The sequence below is a fragment of the Zingiber officinale genome, chromosome 3A (assembly GCF_018446385.1).
Source record: "Zingiber officinale cultivar Zhangliang chromosome 3A, Zo_v1.1, whole genome shotgun sequence".
Taxonomy (NCBI): domain Eukaryota; kingdom Viridiplantae; phylum Streptophyta; class Magnoliopsida; order Zingiberales; family Zingiberaceae; genus Zingiber; species Zingiber officinale.
Genome location: NC_055990.1, coordinates 60612191 through 60638303, shown reverse-complemented (window position 1 = coordinate 60638303; position 26113 = coordinate 60612191). Strand labels below are relative to the sequence as shown.

At 39.1% G+C, this 26113-nt stretch overlaps 1 protein-coding gene, 1 long non-coding RNA gene and 1 other non-coding gene across 3 annotated transcripts; 1 reads left to right on the top strand and 2 right to left on the bottom strand.

Moving 5' to 3' along the window:
• Positions 1-1539: 1539 nt before the first annotated feature.
• Positions 1540-1645, bottom strand: LOC122054316. Its single transcript, XR_006132643.1, has one exon. It is a non-coding gene; the product is annotated as a small nucleolar RNA R71 (small nucleolar RNA).
• A 15570-nt stretch (positions 1646-17215) lies between these two features.
• LOC122053775 lies at positions 17216-18313 on the bottom strand. The gene is made up of 3 exons (XR_006132351.1): positions 17833-18313; positions 17601-17732; positions 17216-17273 (listed from the first exon to the last, which is right to left on the bottom strand). It is a non-coding gene; the product is annotated as an uncharacterized LOC122053775 (long non-coding RNA).
• Positions 18314-18472: 159 nt separating this feature from the next.
• LOC122051943 lies at positions 18473-22639 on the top strand. Its single transcript, XM_042613296.1, has 9 exons — positions 18473-18667; positions 18954-19065; positions 19286-19343; positions 19437-19454; positions 19621-19664; positions 20259-20359; positions 21344-21444; positions 21533-21593; positions 22437-22639. Coding segments are annotated over exons 2-9 (429 nt in total). The 5' UTR covers positions 18473-18667; positions 18954-19063; the 3' UTR covers positions 22481-22639.
• Positions 22640-26113: the final 3474 nt, after the last annotated feature.

Below are 26113 nucleotides of genomic sequence, written 5' to 3'. Positions count from 1 at the left end.
TTTGAATATCTTGTGGATCTTGTATGGATTGCTTCCCATTCAATTTTTCGAGGGACGTTCGTGACAGGAACATGCCCGTTTAAAGACATTTGAGAGGTAATCTTGAAAGGGAAATTAGGTATTTAAAGAGGGTAGGATAGATTGTATAGATTATATATTATATCTTGATGTGGTTGAGGGGTGATGAATTCTATGTTGATTATTCGAGGGACACACGTGGCAGGCAAGCCCGTGTAAGGACAACATAGATTCATTCCTAATTGATCACGTTTAGGTATATATTTCAGTCCTAGGCCGGTTGTCTATTGCAAGAGAGAACCGGCAACCTTCTACAAATGATGGTTAATTGAAGAATAAGATTTGGTAGATTATTACATTGAATAACATTACAAAGAAACCAAAACTCCTAGAACATACCTTTACCATTGACCTTATTCTTATTTCTTATTCTTTCATTTCTACGTTTTACTTTGCATAGTTGCATTTAGCATTTGAAAACCAATTGATTAGTTGTTTAGCTAGTTCGTGTTGAGACATCTTTAGTGCTTATTCCAATCCCTGTGGATACAATATCTTTTATTATTATTTACGACATTTCCGTACACTTGCGGAGAGTCAACAAGTTTTTGGCGCCGTTGTCGGGGACTGCGCTATAACATTAGAGATTATCAATTAAGTTAGACTAAACATGACTTTTTCTTTTCTTTTCAATAGCATAGTTGTAACTAATCTTTAGAATTCTGTTTTAATAAGTTTTTCCTTTCTTGTATAACATTCTTGTCAATTCCTTTTATTGTAATTCTAATTCTGCATTCTTGATTCTAACATTCTAGTCTAACTTTTCTCTATTTTTCTTTTGATTTAGTTTATTTCTTATTTTTGTTTTGTAAACATATCTTGCAATCTTGTTCTTGTATATGTGAAGATCAAACGTCGTTAAGGCCTCAAGAATAACAAGAACTTATAAACACATTAGTTGATTAGCATATGAATTATTCTAGATATTTTTCTTTTTCTTTTTGTCTTTTCTTTCTTGTTTTCATTATGAACTTTCTTGCTTACAATTTAAATTCTGCATTTTTTTTCTTGCTTTTCATATTGAATTTTATTACTTGTCTTTGATTCTTTTTATAATTTTTTTTCCTTGAATATCCATGAGCACTAACATGTCAAGCAGACCCATGAGAAATTTTTCTACACCCTTTTCTACAAGATTTTTATCTCCCATTGTGCAACCTCAAATTGAAGCAGAAAGTTTCCAACTAGACCTAGAGTTAATTTTCATGATACAAGGTCTCAAATTTGGAGGAGATGTATCAGAAAGTCCTTATCTGCATCTTGAAACATTTTTAGAGATTTGTGATATGGTGAAATGTGAAGGAGTGTCAGTAGATGCAGTTCGATTGATGACATTTCCTTTTTGTATCAAGGATAAAGCAAGGACTTGGCTATATTCTCTCCATTCTCAAAGTATCACAAGTTAGGAACAATTGGAGAAGTAATTTCTTAATTATTTTTTTCCTCCAAGCAGAACAGTGTATATGAGGAATTGCATAACAAATTTTGCTCAGACATATGGAGAATTATTATTTGAAGCATGGGATAGATTCAAGAGTCTTCAAAGATAGTGCCCTCATCATTGTTTTGAAAAATGGTTGATTCTGCACATATTCTATGGGGGAATTTCTTTTTCAGACAAGAGTATATTGGATTCATCAGTTGGAGGTTCTTTTATGGATAAAAGTGTAGATGAAGCATATACATTAATTGATCAAGTGACATTAAACCTCCATGAATGGTCGAACATAAGTTGGATGAAATCTCCTTCAAACATTCAAGAAGTGCAAGCCATAAATGTTATATGTCAAACAAATTGTAACTCAACCATCTATGAGTCTTGAAAATCACAAGTCACAGAACGGGGAGTTCAAACATTTGGGGGTAAAGATTGAAAGTATTGTTTCAAAATGGTTTAAAGAAGATCCCCCTCCTTCGCAGATAAGATCTAGTGAAAAGTGTGATGATGTTGGGTTGAGAAATGGAAAAAATCATGAAGAACTTCTGAAGAAGGACATGTTTAGAATTGAGGAGAAGAATAATAGAATATCACAAGAACTCAATTCCATTTCTCCAGGAAGTTCCCAAAGGCCACAAGTACCTTTCCCTCAACGATTGATCACACCAACACTAGATAAGCAAGTTGGACCTCCTCCAAAATCTTAAAGGGAATTTGGAAAAAAGGAAGTTAAATCTTTCCCAGGACCTTCACTAAGGGTTCCTTTTCCACATAGGTTAGTGGGGGTCGATGAAAATAAAGACTTCGGCAAATCCTGTGACACTAATATGGTTGAATGCAAATTTTTGAATGTATATGAAGATGAGGACTCTTCAAATGAGGATTTTATTGATAATGCAGTGGTAAATAAGTTTTCAGATCTATCTCTAATTTTTATAGAGTGTTATAGTGACATTGAATTTTTAGATGATGAATGTGATGTGGTAGATCAACTTAAAATTGTAAGTGAAGTTATTGATCCTCTTGTTATTGATTCTCCTATTGAGGATATAGATGTTGGTTTATTTTTTGATGTATGTGTTGATGATAATGACATGGAAGAATGTGTAGAGAGCTGTGTTATAGAAGCAGCATCTCAAGAATTACCACCTTTGTCCACACAACCCTTAGAGGTTGCAAGATTTGAGCATGTTGTGGACCAATGTGTAGGGACCCATGTAGATATGGTTGAGTCTCAAGAATCACCATCTTTGATATCGCCAACACCTGAGCCAAAGCCAGAACCATCATTTGATTCAGAGGAAGTTACATCCACATGTTTAGAAATATCAGGTTTTTCTCAGCAAAGCAAGGTAAGTACTTCTTGTAATCTTTTGGAAAATTTTATAGAGGTGCCTATTATTGACTTTGTTGGATGTGATTCAGTTTTTATTTCTTATTCTACTTATCTTAATATGGTTATGGCTCTATCTTATCTAATATGTTTGTGGGAGATTTGTATTTTCTTTGCATGTGCAGATTTCACTTGGGCTAATGATTGGAAGATCAATCTGAACCGTCTTCGACCACCTGTAAAAACTTTTAAGAAGACGGAGATGGAGAGAGTTATACTTTACTTTGTAGCTCCATTGATGAAAGCTCTCTCCATAATAAGAACCCCTGGTAGGAGGGTTCTAAAATATCTTACTCCTCCAAGAGCAAGATTTAGATGAATCTAATGAGGTGGTCGAGCTAATGACCTTAAACAAGCGCTTCTTGGGAGGCACCCAAGTTCATTTTCTTTGTTTTCATTTGTCTTTAGTTCTTTCTACTTTTATTTCATTCTTTATAATAAACATGTATCCTCTACTTAATTTTTGTTGTCAATCTTCTTTTATAGGATTCAACGATTAGGAGGAGTGTAACTACATGATGGAGAAGTTAATGACATGGGCATTTGGCATGCATCATTTGGTAACTTCTCTTACTTTTAATCTCCTCCACATTGTTTTTAGTTTTCATTGGGACAATGAAAAGTTTAAGTTTGGGGGGATGCATTAGATGTATTTGAATTGCTTTGTTTTTTTTTTTTTGTTTTTGCTTATGTCTTGCATTTTGTTTTGATTTCTTGAGGCATTCATCTTGAGAACATCAAACTTCACTTATAAGCTTTCTTGTCTTTAAGTAAAAATTTTAGCACGTTCATTATCTAGATTCATGATGTTGTAAATGATGCTAGTAGTATGCATAATGTACCTATTTTCTCTATCTTAAGTAGCATGAAATAAGCTAAGTATCTTATGGAGATGAGTTTTAGTTTTGGCTTGACCTTAAGAATCTTATCTTCACTTCACTTCTCCTTGATCCTTGAATGGTTGATATCATTGAAATAATCATGATTCATCTTGTTTGTTTAGTACTTGGTTTTCATGGTGATTTCTCAAATTTCATTTTGGTTACTAGATGAGGCTCAAATCATGTAAGCTCATTTGCAAAAATCAAAATATCCCAACAATTGTGCCAAAAGTACATTTGTGAATAAGATTTGCACAATGCAAATGCTTATAAAAAAAAGTGAATAAGGGATACAAAAAACAATTGTCGTGAGTGGAATCTAGTAAGTCACTCCTTTGAGACCGAGTTAGGTTACTAGAGAAATGACTGCTTAGCTATTCTTGAGATTGAGCACGCCTTTGAGACCTTGGGTTGATTGAGAAATATGAACCAAGTGTGTGGCAAGTAAGTGCCTATCACTGGTTACTTGTCTATCACCGGAATCATTAGAAATTCATATTTGATGATGACTTTACTAGGACATAGATTGAAACTTGAAGAGTTTTGAGTTACCTTGCACTGTGCACAAGAGACTTATGCTTGAGCCATACTTAACTTGTTTCCATGATCATGCTTGTTAATGAAACTTTTTGATAGAGGTAGGAGAATGCATTAGGGATATGAGAGCATTGTAAAACATATGAATTTAGATTGTAGCATTTTGCTTGAGGACAAGCAAAGGTTTAAGTATGGGGGTGTGATGTGCGTAGATTATATACACCTTTTATGCATGTCTAGATGCACATTCACATACTTTGCACATGCTTTCTCTACGTATTTTCGTACTTCCAGCTTTCCTTTCATCATATTTACTCTTTTTGTTTGGAAATCTACTTTTGTGCATTTTCTGTACACAGGGGTCGATTTTGGTGGAGGATTCATGTTCGAGGTCAAATCTGCAAGCGAAGCTTGAGAGGAAGGCGTCATTCCTTAACCTCACACGACCCTGCCATGGGAGCTTGCCCAGGTCGTGTGGAGAGCCCAGGCTATGTGGCTGCAGCAAAGGTGGAAGTTGTCATGGCCGTGTGAACCTCACACAGCCGTGCTAAGATTTGAAGCCAAAAAGACCATGGCTGTGTACACTACACGACCATGCAAGCCATCCAGAGCTAAAGCCTTACATGTCCGTGTAGATCTACACGACCGTGCAAGGTTTCCAGAGACCAAGAACACTCTGGCCGTGTGCACCACAAGGCCATGTGAGGTTTCCAAAGGCAGAGGAAGTGCAGGCCGTGTAGATCTACACAACCGTGCAAGGGAAGCATAAGCAGTGTGTGCCACGGCCGTGTATCACACACGGCTGTGTAAGGAAGGCAGAGGAGGGAGTAGCCTTGGCCATGTGAACCTCACACGACCATGCCTCAGGGTCGTGTGGTGCCCAAACCTCCCTTCTATATAAGGCCTCCTTCATGAATTGAAAGGAGATCTTCTCCCTTTTGGGGGGAATCAAGATTTGGGGCGTTCCTCCACCTTCTTGGAGGGATTTCCGGTGATCTAAGGGCAGATCTTCATTTTTCGACTTCGGGGAACGAGGATTGGATCCGAAGACGGTTCTTCATTGTAGATAAGCTTTTCTTCCCTTTCTTTCTCAGATTTGGGATCAAGATGCTTGTATTCCTTTTATCTTTGGATTTCTTTCCTTGTTCTATGAATTAGATCTCTTGTTCTAGGATGGAGGGAGTATTTGCAATGGAGATTTGATGTAAAACTCTTGTGGATTTGCCAATTTCCTATTTCTATGATTTTGCCCTGTTTTTATCTATTATTTCTTGTGTGGATTGAATGTTTGAATATCTTGTAGATCTTGTATGAATTGCTTCCAATTCGATTTTCTTAGGGACGTTCGTGACCAGAACATGCCCTTGTAAGGACGTTTGAGAGGTAATCTTGAAAGGGAAATTAGGTATTTTAAGAAGGTAGGATAGATTGTATAAATTACATATTATATCTTGATGTAGTTGAGGGGTGATGAATTCTATGTTGATTATCCGAGGTACGCACGTGATAGGCAAGCCCATGTAAGGACAACATAGATTCATTCCTAATTGATCACGTTTAGGTATAGATTTCAGTCCTAGGTCGGTTGTCTATTGCAAGAGAGAACTGACAACCTTCTACAAATGATGGTCAATTGAGGAATAAGATTTGGTAGATCATTACATTGAATAATATTACAAAGAAACCAAAACTCCTAGAACATACCTTTACCATTGACCTTTTTCTTGTTTCTTATTCTTTCATTTCTACGTTTTACTTTGCATAGTTGCATTTAGCTTATGAAAACCAATTGATTAGTTGTTTAGCTAATTCATGTTGAGACATCTTTAGTGCTTATTTCAGTGCCTAGAGATCTTTACTTACGACGGCGGCAGAGAGATTTTCCTTTCGTCAAAGAGACTATTTCATACTTAGGCATCGCTCTGATACCATTGTTGATAGTTCTAAGTATGAAAAATAGTAAACATGAAAAATATAAACACTTACAGTGATCTCTTGCAGATCCGCAATCGATAACAGAATATAATCTTCATACTTGTTGTCGAAAGAGCGATCACAAACAAATCGAAAAGCACTTCATGGTTCACAAACCAAATCCCTCTTTCAAGATTAGAAAAACAAATATTGAATATTCTTCATGCCTCTTTCAATCTTGTGCAAATGGACGAACCTTGTACAGAAACCTTTCATATGGGACGAACCCATTCTCTTTGACTTTGAATAAAACTCGCACATAGCAAGTCCCCTCTTCATTTCTCTCTTGTGCTCATCTTTTGTTTTCACCTTTTTCTCAATTTCCTTTGACGCCTATTTTATATAGGGAGATGACTCTTCATCTTCCTCTACCTCCATTTATAGAGGAATGATAAAGGGTTGGAAGGTGAAGGGGAAGAGGCACCCTTTCACCTTCTTAACACCAACATTTCCCACTCGTCTAAGTCAATCCATAAAGGTTATCTGGTCACATAGGCCATGTCTGTCACATAGACTACAAGATGATCATTTCATTGGGCCAAAGCCAAATATTAATTTATCACAAAGACGAAATAAGTCACATAGACTATATGAAGACTAGAGCAAAATACTAATTAGTCATAAAGACAAAATAGGAACATCCATTTCATACTTTAGGGAAAATGGTTTAATTTGTGCGATAGCAAGCACACTGAGCAATTATTGCTAAGAAGATTGTTACACCTTACATAGCTTCTCTCTAAGCGAACAATGCTAACAAAGTTGTTACACTTTACTGTGCTACTCTTCCAAATGAATTAGAGACACTCTCGTAATGGCACATAGCCTCTCTTCTGGCGGAACATATCCGTTATCCAGAAAACATCCAATCTCCTAGTGGCACACAACCATTATCTTGGAGATTTCCATGTCTTGATATTTACTCAGATTAAATAATCTTCATTTACATTAATATAAACATCTCTAATCCCTTACGATGACCATTATGTCAAGAGCATGTTCCATATTCAATATTCACATTCATTTCTATACAAAATAGAAATGGGTCGACTAGTGAATAACATCAAAAGATGTAAATCTACTTAATTTTTCTTTTTAGCTAGAATTTATTCATTTCAATCAGTCACTTTCCTAGTTCTGTTCCAAAGACCGAATCATCCATAGTTATAGGATACATGCTAAAGTAGCGGGCACTAATTAAAACTTCAAGTAAATAGCTAAATAGTCACTATAAGTAAAAACTGAGATTAACTTATAATCGCAAAGGTCTCACATAGTAGAGAAATAAGGATCCATTCTCCTATAACCCTTCTTGTCGCCATAGCACATGTGGTATGAATCACATGCTACGATGTTATTCTCTTTACTAAAAAGAGCGCATGTTTTTCTCAAATTTTAACATCGTACAAATTTCGATCCAGACATATGAATTCCAATCTGGCTTTCAACAAGTTTAGTAAATGGTAGGTTTATTTACTTCGATCATTACATAAATGATCTCATCTTGACACAATTAACAAGGTGACTTTAACTTATAGGTATATCTCTATTCATAGCTACATAAGTTGTTCCATAAGTAACGGTCTTACCTCTATTTATACTCAACAAATAGAGATGATTGTCCATGTGAGTGGACCAATCTTAACCTACCAACATGCTCATTGAGACTTTAATCCAAAATGTAACAACTTATACACTGAATAGATCATGCGTTTCAACGGTGTTATTTTTCTGATACTTCCATCTTTTGATCTTTTAATCAATGAGGCTTTAAGAATCTGATCAGATGCGTGTGGGTAATACTCGAGTATGCGATTTGTTTGCCGGAATTGTCGTGTATTGATTTGTAGTGTACAATATACTTACTTTCCCCTGTGCTTCTTACTACTGTCAACAAAGTTCTGTGATGATTTTCGGTTGTCAAGTTATAATCGATAGCAGTAGTTGTTGCTTGAGTTTTATAAATTGTTGCACTTTAAATGTTAAGACTCTGCTGTAGCTTATTGTGAGTTGATATTCCATTTTAGAAGGTATAGACTATGGATTTTACTAGAGGTTTCCTTCGATTTACATTTGTGTAGCCACTCATGCTCGTCTTAGATCCTTGAAAATAGATATATAATCTTTATCCTTTTGCGTATTTAATTATCCTCTTACAGCTTTCCGGTGTCTCGATCCGGGTTTAACGAATGACTAACTAAGCCAACACGTATCTTATATCGAGAGATAAGTACACAGCATGGTGTACGTTCCTCTGAAAATTGGGTTCTCTGACATGGCAACGGCGTTTTTTATAAAAGCGTTGTTTTTTAACAACGCTTTTAGTAAGCGTTATACCTATTATTTTCTTATCGATGAGACGCTTTTCTAAAAGCCGTTGTCTATTAGTGATTTTACGGGTCGAAGATAACGCTTTGTAAATTAGACTTCTTTTTAGTGTCTACGACAACATTTATAAAAGTGTTGTCTATTGTTAAGTTCTCGTCTAAATCTTGATTATCTGAACCATTGGATCGAGGTAAGGAATAGAAAACTGAACCTTTCTACGACTCCTATCTTGGAGTCGTTTTGATCCAGAACCCTTCTCCGACTCATTCGACTCCTCTCGTGAATCCCTCTCTGAACCCCTCTGGAGAACCCTAGAACTCCTCTCCCGTCGAGGCCATGGATTAATCTCTTCACCTCCGTCGCCTCGTTCACTTCCATCCTTTGCCCGATCTCTTTGGCCACACCTTGTCAGTGGCGGTAGATCCGGTGTTGAGGCGATCGTCGGCGTTGAGGCGGTGTAACCCGGTAGATCCGGTCTTGAGGCGATCGATCGTAAGCGTTGAAGCGATATATATAACCCGAGATCCGGTCGAAGCGATCGGCCGTAAGCGTTGAGGCGATGTAACCTCTGACGATTCCGTTGTCTTACGGTATCAATTGTACATTGGAGGAATAAAATTTCGGTGATCTCACTATCTTGAATGAAACTTCTACGTCTCGTATCGCCGGTAGCGGTGGTGGAATAATAACGAAATAAAACAATCACGCGGTTTATATATATATTGACCTCTGGGTCATCGCGACCGTGTGATATATATTAAGCAACAATAGTACTCGACTTAAAATCCACTTACTCGATCAAACTCGTAAACCGCAGAGAACTCGCCTCTTACCGTCGAGGCGGCGTGTATAATAGAATAAATCGAATCGTACGAAAGTCCGTGAGCGGAAGATTACATCTGATATCCGTATGTAAAGTCAGAAACTAAAGCAAGTGGTGGCTAAAATAAATCAATGACTCGAAAACGGTGGAGGCGCTACGTCTTTGTGGGGACAATGGAACTCCCTCAGCAGGCAACTGAAAATAAATGGGCGGGGTGAGTCGACCTCGGTGGTCTGATTGATATCTGAGTAAAGAAATAACACTAACAATCGTGCGTGGGTCTCACGATATAAGAAGATAAAAATATGCGTACGAAGTAAAGGAAGGGCGTACTAACGGGACACAGTATAAGAGACGAGAGCGTCAGGTGGTATAGGAATCTGTATGCGTATGCGTACATGTCACAATATACGGCGTATAAATCGTGACCTGTGAAGACGATAAATGCATCGTGCGTATGATGCGATGATCGTCTGGTGCGGCAGCGATCGATCTCGTCTCGCGCGATAGTGGTAGAGGTGGGTAAATTTTGTGACCGGTCTGTCGTCACTACTCACGATGGTGGGGTGGGCGGGATCTTGTAGACACTATCCTCACCCGAGTCGCCAAATGGGGCTTGATGCTCTCTCTCGTCTCGTTTTCGAGCGGGAATCCTGCTAATAACACGTTGTGTCACCTTGCCGTGGCGGACCAGCGGTGCTATGAGTCCTATTGCTGACAGCTCTGCACAGATCGACCAGCAACCCGGAGGTGGTGGTGTGCCGATCCGTATAATGGCGGCGATGTACTCAGCGATAATGGGCGGACTATCGCGCGTACGATCGTGCGTATGGTGCGTGTGATAACCGTAAAAGCATCACGACAATCCGTATATATGAAAAGTGCACCCTGACGGCGAATCGTATCGAATCGTGCGGAGGTATAAAACCCTGGGTCACGAGCATGGTGAGCGTGGTATATCACTACTATAAGCGTGTATAAGCAGATAAAGTATCGTAGGGATCTGAAGCGATCGATCGATCGTGTATCGGGATGTTGGGTGGTGGTAGCAAAAACGAATAAGGGACCGTAATTAATTATATTATTTATAGCGTATCGAGAAAAATCAAAGTACAGCAGAATGGTCCAGTCAGGCGATGAGATCAGTCTCGAATCGAGCACTAATGTGTGAAAAAAATACCTTTACTTTTATTTAGCTAGAATCTGAATAAGCAGATAAATAAATCCTAAATAGAAATTTAGGGATAAACTACACCGTTCCTTGACACATCTAGCGGTTAATTAGGGTTAATTACCTTAGAAAGCAACCTTTTGATAAAATCAAAAACCTAAATCCGTATAATAATTATTCTGACCTAATTTATACTCGTGACCGTTCTGACCTCGATTCGAACCTCTGGACGCGTAATCGTAATCAAATCGTTCGATCGATCCTTTATCGCGACCATGTATCCATCCCTACACTCGATTGCCTTTGTTGAAACGAAGTTCTTTGAAACTTCTTTGAAATCGATATTGCCGGATCACGAAAATCCACGTGAAAGACTACCCTCGTACTCATGATCCGCCCGAGATAATTGCTGGAATTAGAAACAGCAAACGCAAATCAGCGATGAAGATCCACCTCGATAAACTAAAAGCGAATCTTTGTTCGAGGTGGAAAGCAAACGGACTCGCGTCTGGAACTAGAACCTAACGTGGAGGAGGTCGGCGTTGTTGGTCGAAGATGGCGGCGTGGTGAGCGGTGAAGACAGCGCGGAATAGATCGGCGGAAGAATTCGGTCGGTGATCGGTGGCGGAAGAGGAGAGAAGGGCTCTTCCGTGATCGAAGGAGGGCCTCGGATGGGCGGTGGCGATTGTAGCGCCGGGGGCGGCGCGAGATGGGCTGCGGCGTCTGTTGGCGAGGAATCTGGGGCTCGGGTGGCGTGGGAGTAAGCTGGTCGGCGAAAGAGGCGGAGGCGGAGCGAAACTTAGCCGGCGTTCGATCGGAGAAGAAGAGGAAGAAGGCTAGCTTGTCCGAAAAAGGAGGAGATGGCGTCGCGTGGTTAGGGCAGGGAATAAGAGGAAAAGAAAGGAATAAGAAAGGAAATAAAACTTTTCCTCTTAAAAAAGAGTCTAAACATGTTTTTGGGCGTTTTATCGTTAACTCGTCATCTGACAGGCTAGAAAAATTCGAAAAATTTTAAAATTTTAGAAAATTCTCTTATTATTATTCTCTATTTTCCGATATTTTACATTCTCCCACTAATAAAATTTTGGTCCCAATTTAGTATCTACCCTCGTGAATAATAAGGCTATAATTTATAAATGTTGAGCGAAACCGTACTTACGTACCTCGGTGAAAGATGGGGTGTCGAGCTCGGATAGTATCCTCGAGCTCCCAGTAGCCTCCTTGTCAGAATGATCTTGATGGGCTTTAACCAATAGGATAGTCTTGTTCACTGTTGGCGCTCTTCCGGTCGAGAATCCGTCTGGAACCTCTCGTATGTATGTCAATTGGCTGGGCGGAATATTTGCCGTAGCGTGTCGGATCGAGGCGTATCTCGTCGGCGTCGATCGTAAAATACATCGTCTGGCGCTGGCTGGGAGCGGTGGTAGTGCGGATAGTAAGCTACGCTCGATCCTCTCGAGATGCGGAAGGTCCAGCGTATCGAGCTAGCTTGCGTCGGTGAGATCTCTTCACCCCTTTACGTGGGTGAAACTTGCAATCGTGGTGGCGATAGAGGCGCTAGAAGTGCGTCTCGTCGGCGTAACTCTTTTGAGGTCTGCGCCCCGACGTCCTCGCGTCGTATAATGCGGACCGACTACGCCTCGTACTGGGCTCTGGAGGTCCAGCAGTGGCCTGACCTCGTCGGAGGGTGGGTGTCAAGCCAGGCCTACCGTACCTTGACGGTGGCGTTTGGATAATCGAATCTGAGCCGTTGTTGGTGAACTCCTGATGGCGGATGGTCCTCCCAGTGCCTCAAATCAATCGCGATCTCGGTAAATCCTCTAGAGTGAGATGGTCGCTCCATTGTCCACCGGGAATGGGCATATTGAATCGGATAGGGTGCTGACTGCTTGAGACTACGTCGAAAACACAAGGCGTGAGCAGGGGTCTCTATCAAAATATAGTCGATGAACACCGTGTGATCGATGATCTCCGTGAACGGATCTACCAGTCGATCCGAAATCATTCTCCGATTAGCAAAGCGTCGGCGGTTGGGTAATTGATCAGATGCAAATAAGCGTCGTGTTCTCGTCGTGTCCTCGGCGAACTCACCATGAAGGTCGTAATATATTCCCATTTCCACTCGGGAATAGGAATCCGCTGAAATAAAGCGGATCTACGGTGCTCGGCCTTCGCTGGCGGCCGAGAAGACATCTAGCTCTGAAATTCGCGATGTCTTCTTTCATGTATAATCCTTGTATGGTTCCCGATAGAAACATCTCGAATCTTGGTACGTACAGTGCTTTGGTGGGCAATGAGATCGTGGTGATGAGCCTCAGGAAGTAACTCTATAAGGCCAGGATGGGGCTGAAGCCGCCTTGAAAATGCCTCGGTGATGTATAACACTCTCCCGTCGTGTGAACTCGGTTTCTTTGGAAGCTATCGGGTAAAATAAACTCAAATCTTGATCAGACCTATGGCTCTCGTATCCCAATCACGATCGGCGGTAGGCACCCATGGTACGAAGTACCTATACGTATCCTTGCCCCTCGAGGACGAATCGGAGGAACCTTCAAATGCAGTGACCGCTCGGTGCGAACTAAAGTCCCTCAGGACTTCCTGCTAAGCGCATCGGCCAACACATTAGCTCTCCCGGGTGATAGCTAATGGTGCAATCGTAATCCTTGAGGAACTCCGTCCGTCTCCTCAGGTAGATTAAGTTCCTTAAAATGCGATATTTGAGACTCTTTGTTATGGGTGAGAATCTCGAATGTAATGTCGTATAACTAATATCGCGAATCTTAAGTGGCGAAAATAATGACGACTTGCTCGGATCGTATGCGGGGTAGTTCTTCATGTTCCTTGATCGGCGAGAGCGTAGAAGACTACCGTATATCTTCTTGTCGAGCAGCGCTCGACCACGAATAGATGCGTCGGTGTAAAGGACGTATCCGTCCTCGCTGGAAGGTAACACGAAATCGGGCCGACAATCTAAACGGCTCCATAAGTTGGTCTTGTCGTGTAACAGTGAACTTCAGCCTTTCCGGTCGAGCGATGTGGGTGGCGTATATCGAGAAACCCTCGGCGTATCTGGGAATATCGGGCGAAACGAAGGAAGTTGCGAGCCTCTTACATGAACTCCGTCACTCAGCGGTAACAACCTCGATCTTACGGGAACCACGGTATACTCCTTGATGGCCGTGTGTCTCAGGCATCTCGAGCGGCGAAATCGCACTCTTGATCTTGGCATCTAGGCGTTTGGGTGAAACATCTCTAGAACTATCTGAAGATGGTGTCGTGATGCACCTCGGATCGGGAATGGATCGCGACATCGTCGTGAGAGGCAGAATCGAGCATCCGAGACACCAATCATCTAGTCCGTAACATCTAAGGCTCTGCAATACAATAGTAAAACCAATACACGTAATGTCGGTATCGGGACGTTTCCCGATCCGTAAGATCGTGACATAAATCGAAATATGATCACTGATGGCGTAATCATCTGCGTAGATCCTCCGGAACGGAAGCGACTCCGTGAGAAAATACCACGTATGTGGGAATGACGCTCTACCGCGAAATCCTCGATATGTGGGGTAACACTCCAGCCTGAATAATCTTAACTATGTATACATGATAAATATAGAAGCGATGCTTGTCTGACGATCCGTAATATGTGGGAGCGACTCTCACGCGAAATAATCGTAAGTACGGAACCTAACTATCAACTAGAGTGCAGGATCACTCGACCACGTATCATGGGCGGGCGAAGGTATAAACAACCCAGTAAGCAAATCAATTCGTGAGTCGACTCTATCATCGTCACAGTGGGTTGGTGCATTGTGGGAGAATGGTTAACGAGGTTATCTGACCCGATAACATAATGTAGATACTCGATTCTACATTCAGCGTAGGTAGAATCATCGTGATCTACCCACCGTACACACATCTGGCATACCTTGACGTATGTATGATCGGCAATCCTCATTTGTACACGAACACACTCATGCACGGTGTAAATCGGTGTGATACCTCAATGATACTATCGGGCAGGTGTGCGTATATATCAGTAGGTAAAATCAATGATACACCTCAATGACACTCGTGCGTATGTACACTATGCGAGTATAATCAGCGTAATACTTCAATAATCGTACTCGACACGGTATACTCCGAAACAATCGTATAATAAACAAGATTCCTCGAATATTACCAGCGTAATATCGGATAGATGGGTCTACCTCCCGTGAGGAAGCAGTTAACATTGAAAACATCGAATCGTTATTTATCAGCGTAGTCGATATCGGAGGAGTAAACATCAGTTTTATCGTCTGTTAACTAACGCATTAACGGTTATTAAAATCCATAAGTACACTCGATCGTAAACTCTCTGCGATTATAATCGATCCTATTATAATCGATGGCTGAATATCATGTGACCTGACTATGTCACCATCGCGACCCGAATAATAAATCGTCGAAAATAGTTATCCTTTAATAGATCGTGAAACAACCATAACATTTACTCTAAGCGTCATTAGAAATCGACACATTAGCGATATCGATCTCGATATTCCTCGACCTCAGATCGTTTCTCCATTGATCGATGTGCGTAACTCGATGAAGCAATTTTATCGTATCGGTGCCACAATATCGAAAGATCAGTATAAAACTCTCTGGCTAAGTCCGGGAATATATATAAATCACTTTACCAATTGAGCAATATCGAGGAGGTTAGTATGTGCCTCGACTCCTTAGTAATGTGAAACTAAAACTCACGATGGTATGATCTGAAAAATCACTAGAGACTATAATCCTTGATGGAGGTTCGTGCTCGATACAACCGTCCATGTATAATATGTATTCTGACCAGAGGGTACGTAAAGAATCTTGTCGTATGTAAACTATAAAATTAAACATCATTACTATATAAAATTGCGGAGATGTTAAGTATTTGTCAGTCCCAGATTTGACCGAATTCGAGCGTAAATATCATGAAATCTAAATAAATCGAAGAATCCGAAACATAACCGTATCGAAAATCGAAAATGCCGGTTTGACTCATGAGCACAGGTAGTAACGAATATCGAATACCACGGCGGTGTCAATAAATCTCGAACACAGCGGTGTCAACCGGCTCGATACGATAAATTGGTGTCGAGATAAATCTGAAAATCCATGTCTGAAAAATCCGACAAGTATCGCGAACTTGGCGCCTCAATACCAGTAAATAAATTGGTATTAGGTTATCCCAAAAATATCAATCAAAACAGATCGTAAACACTAATGCTCGGAAATTATGGGAGGAGACCTGTAGAAAAATTTATTACTGTCTACTGTCTGAATCGAAACTTCTACGTCTAATATACCTCGAGCGGTTGGAATAATAACAAGAAATAAACAATCACCCGGTTTATATATATATATTGACCTCATTTGTTAATGACCTGGTATATAATAGTAACAATAGTACTCGACTGAAATCACCACTCGACTACGCTCGTAAAGCTGAAGCCGGCGAACTCACCTCTTACTGTCCGGTAGGCGTAGTAGAATAAATCAAATCGTACGAAAAGTCCGTGAGCGGAAGATTCCGTCTGATATCCGTATGTAAAGTCAGCAGACAAACTAAAGCAAAGTCGATGGCAGCTAAATAAACAACGACTCAAAACCGGTAGAGGTAGCACTTCGTCTTTGTGGGGACAGTGAACTCCCTCTGACAGTGAAAATAACAACAATGGAGGGCGGGGTGAGTCAGCGCGGTCCAATTGATATGCGAGTAAAGAAATAACACAACAACTTAATCGTGCGTCGGTCTCACGATATAAGAAGAAGATAAAAATATCATCTGAAGTAAGCAGGAGAGGCTGTACTAAGCACAAACGGTCCGAGTGGTATAAGAATCACTGTATGTGGTAGTAGGTATCGATATACGGCGTATAAATCGCGAGAAACCTGATGAATGCATATCATGCGTATGATGCGATGCGTCTGGTCACCGGTGGCCGGTCGATCATCTCACGCATAGTGAGTAGGTGGGTAGAGTTGACAATAGTGCTCGTTCGTCACTACACGATGGTGGCCGAGTGGGCGGGATCTTGTCGAGTACACTGTCCTCATCCTCCTACCCCAGAATGGGGGCCTTGATGCTCTCGTCTCCGGTACTTTCGGCGGGTGGAATCCTGCAGGATAACACGTTGTGTCACTTGCTAAGCGGACCAGTGGTTGCTATGATCCCTAACTCTGCTCGACATGGTGGTGGTGTGTGCGAATCCGTATAGCTGGCGATGTACTCGATAATGGGCGGACTATGGCATGCGATCGTCGTATGGTGCGTGCGATAACCGTAAAACATCGACCTATCCGTATATATAGAAAAGTGCACCTAGGTCGCAAATATCGAATCAAATGCGGAGGTATAAAACCTGGGTCACGAGCGTGGTGAGCGTGGTATATCACTACCCATATATAAGCAAATAAAGTATCGTGGGATCTGGTCAAGCAATCGATCGATTGTATCGGATGGGTAGTGACTAACCGAAACAAATAAGGGACATAATTAATGCAATATGTTAATTTCATTACTAAGCATATCAAAGACAAAAAGTCAAAAGTACCCGCCTCCGACAAAATGGTCCAAATCCGACGTCGAGATACTGTCTCGAATCAGAGCCCTGTGTAAACAAAAATACCTTTACTTTTATTTAGCTAGAATACAAATAAACAGCTAAATAAATCCTAAATAGAAATTTAGGGATAAACCCTACACCATTTCCTTCGACCTGTCTAACGGTTAATTAGGGTTAATTACCTTAACCCCAAACAACCTTTTTGATAAAAATCCAAAAACCTAAATCCATATAACATAATTATTCTACACAACCTAATTTATACTCAACAACCATTTACAACCTCCAATTCAAACCTACACATGACCACATAATCAAATCATACCTAAATCAATCCATTATCCACAACACATATCAAATCCCTACACTTACCTCAATTTACAGCCTTGTTCAAGAACAAGAAGTTGCTGAAACTTGCTGAAGTCAATGACTGCCAGATCCACCAAAATCCACAGCACAAGACTACCCTCGTACTCACTTATCCACGCCAAGAGATAGTTGCTGCTGAAATTAGAACAAGCAAACCAAATCAACAATTCATCAAGATCCACCTCAGTAAACTAAAAAGCCCAAATCTTTGTTCCAGATCAGTGGAAGAACAGACTCCGCATCTGGAACTAGAACACATCATGGAGGAGGTCGGCGTTGTTCGGGTCAAGAGATGGCAGCATCGGCAGGGCACAGTGAAGACCACGCGGAATAGATCTAGAGCAGAAGAATTTGGTCGGCTGATCGGTGAGCGGAAGAGGAGAGGAAGGGGCTCTTCTCGGTGATCAAAGGAAGGGTCTCGGATGGGCGGCAGGCGTCGGCGCCAATTGTAGCGACCGGAGCGACGCGAGATGGCTGCGGCGCGTCCTGATCTCCACGGCCGAGACAAATCTAGGGCTCAAGGTCAGTGGCCGGCGCTAGGGTAAAAGCTCGGAGTCGGCCAAAAGAGAGGAACGGAGACGGGGAAAACAGAAACTTAGCCGGCGTTCGATCGGAGAAGAAGAGGAAGAAGGAACTGTCGCTTGTGGCGCCGGTTAAGCAAAGGAGGAGACGGCGTCGCATGGTTAGGGCACGGGAATAAGAGGAAAAGAAAAGGAATAAAAGAAAAGGAGAAATAAAACTTTTCCTCTTAAAAATAGGGTAGTCTAAACATGTTTTTCCGTACGAGCTCCGAAAAATTTCCAAAAATTTCAGAAAATTCCCTTATTATTATTCTCTATTTTCCGGTATTTTACCCTAATCAATGGATAGTTTCGCTCTCCTTTCCAGATTCTCCCTTCTTGCTGCGGGTCCAAATCCCCACGAGGTCATCAGCCGGTGGCGGCCTACTCTTTTTTCCTTTCCCGCTCTACCTGCGAGAAGAAGCAGAAGGGTAGGGAGCAGAGGAGGTCCTGGATTTGTTACCTTCGCTCTAACGAGTGGAAGCAGCGATCGTGCCTCATCTAGTATTGGTATTGCCTCGCTTCGTAAACTACTAGATCTTCCACGAGCCGTATCTTAGCTAATAGTTTCGGGTTTTGCAAGGGGTTAGGTTCCTCGTATCTTAATTTGGAAATTTCTTTTAAATTGTTCATATTAGTTTATCTCTGCATAGTTTGATGAATTCTTTTTATGGTTAATTTTGTTCGACTTTGTGAGTGTAAATGTTCTCGCTGCATCTGCTTCTCTTAAAAATTATTACTGCCTTCTCTCTGAGTAGATGTGGTTTACAGACGTACTATATCTTATTTTATGTAGGGAAAGAGCTCAATACGCAGTTTTTTGCTAGTGTTACGTCTTCAGGCAACGACCAATTGACAACAAGTAGTGCAATTGCCCCAACTCCTGTGCTGTCATCATCGTCATCCATGTATGTCCCGTAGGCATTTTCGTTGTGTTTGAAAATGAAGGTTTACTCTTGGTTGACACTGAAATTGAAGCATTTGCTACTTGATATTTGTTCATGTTTCAAACTAATAACTTGTAGTTCTTTCTCACAGTCATGAGTGAACTTGTTTCTTTTATAGCATATATGTTTTTGATACTTGCATGACTCATCATTTCCTTTTAATCCCCCTGGGAAATTGTAGGGGTTCACCACTGTTTTGGATTGGAGTTGGAGTTGGTCTATCAGTCATTTTTCAAGTGGTGAGTCTGTTCATACTTCTTGGATAAATTTTGCTTTTGTTTTATGAAGATTTCTTCTTTATCTTACTGAAAAGCATGTTAATGGTGTGACAGGTTGCAAATAGATTAAAGGTGAGTCCCTTTGCAACTTGTACCCTTTGTAAGATTATCTCTATCCTAAGAATCTTATTTTCAGTTAGAAAGTGCTTGATATTAGAAATTTATTTCTAGATTGTGTGAATTTCTTTGGAAGTTGGCTTAACATGTTGTCATTGGTTTGTGAAAATACACTGTCCAGGTCTCTTTTGGAAATAACAAGATGATCTTCCTATCCTTAGAAAGGTTTTGCACATTCTTGGCTTCCTTTTGTTAGTGCTTTGTATATCGTGAATAAGAAAATGCTCATATCATAGGGCAGTTATATCATGAAATAGGTTGGGATGATATGCTCATCTTTAAAGGGCACTAATATATTTTATGGTTGGAAGAGTTCAATCAGATAGAGGTAGACCTCAATGAATTTTAATCTTCTTAATGTATTTGAATATTACTAGTGATACGCTAAAAGTGATATGCTTTAGCGCAGAGCTCAATGAAGCGAGAAGATTAAGAAGATAGCCTTGTTTGGTTGTTGAAAAAATGTCTATTAGTTTTTCCCACTTTTTTTCATCAAAGAGAAGAGATATCGTTAGAGGTTTCTCACTATTAGTTAACTGTTTTCTTTTTTTTCTGAATTAACTTTGGGCACAATGTTTGAATCTCCAGTTTATTGCCTATGATTATTGAACCTGCAAAGTAGTAAATAACTAATGGAAAAATGAATTATTTTTTGAAATGTGATTATTGTACTTGTAAACCAGTAAATATCACTGAAAAACATTTTTATTTCATTACAATTTCAAATTGTCTTCTAAATTATTCTATTTGCAATTGCAGTGTTTTCTACTTGCTTCTCTTGTGTCATTTGTGTGGGCACTGGGAACAATATAGCATGGTTGTCAATATTGGTATCAATATCAGGCATTCAAAAAACTTAGGTATCAGCTATATTGTGTCTTGCATCTTTTAATTGCATTTCGTATATATTGTGTAATTAAATCTTTAATTATATATCAGTGATATTTATTATTTGATAAATCTTTAATCTAGATCAATTCATTGTTAAAGACTTATGTTGCTGCTTCATTTTTTTACTCAGGTCATGGCTTTTGCTAGCTAGAACTGTTACTTGTATAGGTCGCATTAATAAACGCCCATTCTTTTAACCCATGTGGCAAAAGGTGATTCGTTCGCTCCCAGCACCTCCGTCAATCCGTCCCTAGGCCAACACGGAGGAGGTAAATCACAGATGGCTACTAGCCATTAGTGCAAATGGCTAAGACATAGGGGAGGTTATGCTCAGTCACGCCGAGTTTCGACCCCAAGACCTCATGTGACTTGTATATCGCATTAAGAAACATCCATTCTTTTAACCAGAACTATTCTGGGGTCCCAAACCTATCCTTAGTTAATCCAACTTGTCCTTAGGTTTATGTTTTCTAAGAGCATACCATTGTTTCTGTGCCTGCCATTGGTTGAGCTGGGTTAAACTCAAATGATGGAGTTACGCTGAGGAAACGTTTGATTAGGTTACAAATAACTAAATCATAGTTGAAGGTCCAGTTATAGAAATGCTGGTGGTTCTAATTAAATAAGGTATCACATTTAGTGAATACACCATATTAAATTGGATAGTGTCCACAACATATTTGGCTATAGTACAATAGACAACCCAAAGCTTCCAAATATTGTGTTAAATTTGTTAAAGAAACCATCCTTACTAAATCCCAAAAATTTGTTTAGTTGGAGCCAATAAACTAGTTTGAATCTCTGCTAGGGATACTCAAAGCAGAGTAGCAAACAGAACATTTGAGTCCTAAATTTAAAGGCATTGGACATGATATAAAAGAATTATCATAGGGATATTATGTTTTATACCTTCTATCTGTATGAGACATATTGTCTTATATAAAATTCTGTAGCATTTGTGGATGTTTCTCCAGAAGAACTATTTCACAATGAACGTTCCTTTATGAATGAGGTATCAAAGGCAAGCCCAATGGTGACGCAATCAGCTAAGGAAGTAAGTATGCAATGCTAGGAATAAGCTATGTTGTATTTCAGTATTATTGTTAATTTATTGCTGAATTATTATCTTGTGCCTATTGAAGATACAAACGAATGGAACTGTAAAACAGAATGCAAGTTCTTCAACCGAACAACCTAATTATCGTAAGTGACATTGGATGATTTTTTTTGTTTTGTTTTTCATGTATACATTTATTTATACATTTTCTTGCTATCTACTGCACATTGGAGAAGTTGTGGTCCAGTTCATGTCTTATACTTTTTTTTTCTTTTACAATCAGAATTTTCTTGGAGAGTGCCATTTTCTCATGCTTGTATAAGTTTTCTATTGAAACTGTCATCATATATAGTAGTTGAAAATTATGAAATGCATCTGCACAAGAGCTTATTTAAAATGCTCCAGTTAGTCGTATCCTTTTGACTTCCTAGTAAAATATATTTGATTTGTGAGCAATAGTTTCTCTAGCTTATTAATTTTTGCTGCTGCTTATTAGTTACTTCTTATCAATCTTATTTAAAATTCTACAAGCTTTCTTTAGGAAGTTGGTAATTTTCCACTATTGGTTAAACTCATATTCTAAACGTTTCATTTTAGCTTTCTTTTTGCAAATATTGTATACATTTTAGAATGGAGAAATACTGTATGCATTTAGAATTGAGAAATTGCAAGCTTTCTCTGCATATTAGAAACTGCACAGTTTGAAGAATGCAATTTAGAAACTGCATGCATTTTAGAATGCAGTTTGAAGAAACGTTGCCTTTGTGACAGCTTTCTTAAGCTTTATTTTGGTAAGAAGACGTTGCATTTTGCAACAAGATGCTTTTGCAGAAAGCGTTTCAGAGAAGAAAAGTGTTTCATTCATGACTTTCTTTTGAAGCGTTACATTTCCGCAGCTTTCTTTCTTCAAGATTTCATTTCACGAGTAATGAGTTTTGGTTCATTTATAGAAAATAGCTAGTAGAAGTAATTTTTTGTTTATATTTCAGGCCAACTGTTCAATCTGTTCAAAGCTCACAAAGATCCTAGATAAAATCCAATTGCTTATTTCTGTAATAGATTGAGAAAGACAAACTACTTCTTCAGTATTGTGGTAGTAACTATTGTACTGATTTGTCCCGTTCTCAAGCCGATAATAATTTTTGAGTGTAGCTAGTAGAAGTAAATAGATTGTTGGCTTCGAGGTCGGCTAGTTATTTTGTGCTCTTTTGTTTTATATGTGAATATCACTATCTACTTTGAAATAGAATTAGTGTTAATTTTGATATTTACTAGCTTCTCATGTAATTAAATACTAATATTACTTCAATGTCAGAATTCTATTATTTTGGTATGAGTTTGAAATCATTAGCTGAGTTGATTATATGTAAAATTTGAATCTAGACATGGTAAAAAAAATAATAGTTCCGTAAATATAAAAACAATGATTTTTAAATAATTTTTTTTATTTTTTTCTTTAAAACGACAACGCTTTTAAAGCATTGCAAAAAGTGTTGTCTTTGTAAAAAACAACAACGCTTTTAAAGCATTGTAATAGTGTTGTCTTCGCTTAAAACGACTACGCTTTAAAAGCTTTTCTACCAAAAATAATGCTTTAAAAGTGTTGCAAACACGTTGTCTTTGCATAAACCGACAACGCTTTTAAAGCGTTGCAAAAGCGTTGTCTTCGCTACAAACAACAACGCTTTAAAAGTGTTGTCGTTCAGCAGACTTTTAACAATAGTGCCTTTAACAACGCTTTTTCAGGCAGAAAGACAACGCTTTAAAAGCGTTGTCTATTAGCTTTTTTCTTGTAGTGATTAAACTACAAATAGTACTAGCATATGAGTTTTTCTTTATTTCAGCTATTTCCTCAGGAGTCTTGGGATACATACTTTTGCTCAAAACAATATCTTTCACTACAGGTGTTTGTTCAATATTGCAATTTGACATATTGAAGTATTGTATCATCTTAGTGATATAAGATTCTTGAGATAAACCCAAAAACCTTTTTGAACGATCTCAAAGATCTTCACACCTAAGATGTACTCTGCTTCTCTCATGTCTTTTATGTCAAATTATGATGAAATCTAGGATTTGACTTCTATCACACACTTTATGCCGCTTCCAGCTATTAGCATATCATCAACATATAATGATAAAATGACAAACTTTCCCTTTTTCCTTTCTAAAGTAAACACAATGATTCTCATTGATCATCTTGAAACCATAAGACAAAATGACTTCATTAAATCTCATGTTCCATTGTCTTAACGCTTGCTTTAGCCCATATATAGACTTCCTAAGTCTACATACTCTATTCTCTTGACCTTCAACAACATAACATTCTGGTTGTACCATATAGATTTCTTCTTCAAGATTACCATTAAGGAAAGCTATTTTTACATCCATCTGATGTAATTCCATGTCAAATTATGCTACTATAGCTAGGCTGACACATATTGACACAAACTTCACAACTGGGAGAATGTCTCTTCAAAGTCAATACCCTCCATTTGGGTATATCCTTTTGCAACTAATCAAGCTTTGTATCGATTAATTGATCCATCTTCTTTCTTCTTTATTTTGAGAATCCATTTATTCCCAATTGTCCTTCGGCCCGGAGGAAGATCGACTAAATCCTAAACTTGATTCTTTCTCATTGACTCCATTTCCTGATCCATTATAATTTTCCATTTTTCTCTTACTGAGCTTCTTAAAGCTTCCTCAACTGTTCAAAGTTCCTCATCATCAACTAGGAGAATCATCAATGCCTCATTCTCAATATCAAACCTTCTCCGAGGAATAATCTGACAACTACTTCTTCGTAGGTTAGACTATTGAGAAAGTGACTCATTAAGTGGCAAATTACTTTCACTAGTTTAACAAGATTCAGACATCTCCTGATTTGTTGATAAAGGAACATTATCCTCTTCCTCTATCTCATATAGAGGAATTGTCTTATCAACTTCACCTCATGTCGGGAACTCAGTTTCAAGAAAAGTAGCATCTCTTGACTCTATTTCAGAGATGGTTCCATCTTGTCACTCACTAATAAAAACATAACCCTTAGAAGTCTCAAAATACCTTATAAAGATACACTTCTTAAAGAAGTATAATATGTAAATCCCTTGCTTGGAAGGAAAAAGAACTTCTATAGTGGAAGTATAATAAAAACATATTGTACTTTCTTAAGAAGTGTATCTTTATAAAGTATTTTGAGAGTTCTAAGGGTTATATTTTTTTATTGGTGAGTGACAAGATGGTTCCATATTGTTCTTATTGGTAAGTACAATAAGAACATATTGTATCTTGAGTGACTCAATTTCAGAGATGGTTCTATCTTGTCACTTACCAATAAAAACATAACCCTTAGAAGTCTCAAAATACCTTATAAAAATACACTTCTTAAGGAAGTACAATATGTAGATCTTCAAAACTTTCCAACCTGTGAGTCTTGCTTGGAAGAAAAAATATCCAAAAGACCTTTTAAGGCTAAGGGGTATAGAGCCAAAAATATGTTGGAATTGGTTCATTCTGATTTGTGTGGACCTATGACTATCTAGGCAAGAGGTGGTTTCAAATATTTCGTCTCTTTTATAAATGACTATTTGAGATACGGGTACATTTACTTGATGTGTCGCAAGTCTGAGTGCTTTGATGAGTTCAAAGAAGTACAAGGCCGATGTAGAGAAACATCATGGTAAAAGTATCAAGACACTACGGTCTGATCGTGGTGGAGAGTACCTCTTAGGAGAGTTTAGGAGTTACTTATTAGATGACGGGATTCAATCCCAATTGTCTGCACCTGGTACACCCCAACAGAATGGTGTGGTAGAACCAAGGAATATAACTCTTATGAAAATGGTTAGATTAATGATGAGTTATTCAGAATTACCAAATTCATTTTGGGAATATGCTCTAGAAATGGCAGTATGCATTCTGAATATGGTACCTTCTAAGTCAGTACCCTCTACTCCCATAGAATTATGGAATGGGCGTAAGCCTTGTCTGAAGCATATTTGGATTTGGGGTAGTCCAGCACATGTGCTGAAGGGAGACATTGATAATTTGGAATCACGAACAAAAGTTTACTTGTTTGTGGGTTATCTTAAAGGAACGAAAGGTGGTTTATTTTATAATTCTAAAGATCAGAAGGTCATTGTTAGCACCAATGATCGATTTTTAGAAGAAGACTATGTAATGAACCACAAGCCCACGTGTAAAATTATTCTTGAGGAAATTAGAGAAGACACGTCTAATTTAGTACCAACGGTATAAGATGAGATACCATAAGAAACTGCAACACGTGTCACAAATGATGCACAATTACAAGTAGTGTCTCGTCATAGTGGGAGGGTTGTTAGGCAACCTAAAAATTCATGTTTTTGGGAGAGTCTTCAGACTTGATCCCTGGTGAACATGAACTTCATCCCGGACATATGATGAAGCACTTCAAGATAAAGATGCAGCATCTTGGCAAAGTGCGATGAACTCTGAAATAGAATCTATATATTTAATCCGGTCTGGGAGCTTGTAGAACCACCAAATGGTGTAAAAGCCATTGGATGTAAATGGGTCTACAAAATAAAAAGAGGGGTAGATGGTAAGGTGGAAACTTTCAAAGCGAGACTTGTTGCAAAATGGTATACTTTGAAAGAAGGAATCGATTATGAGGAAACCTTTT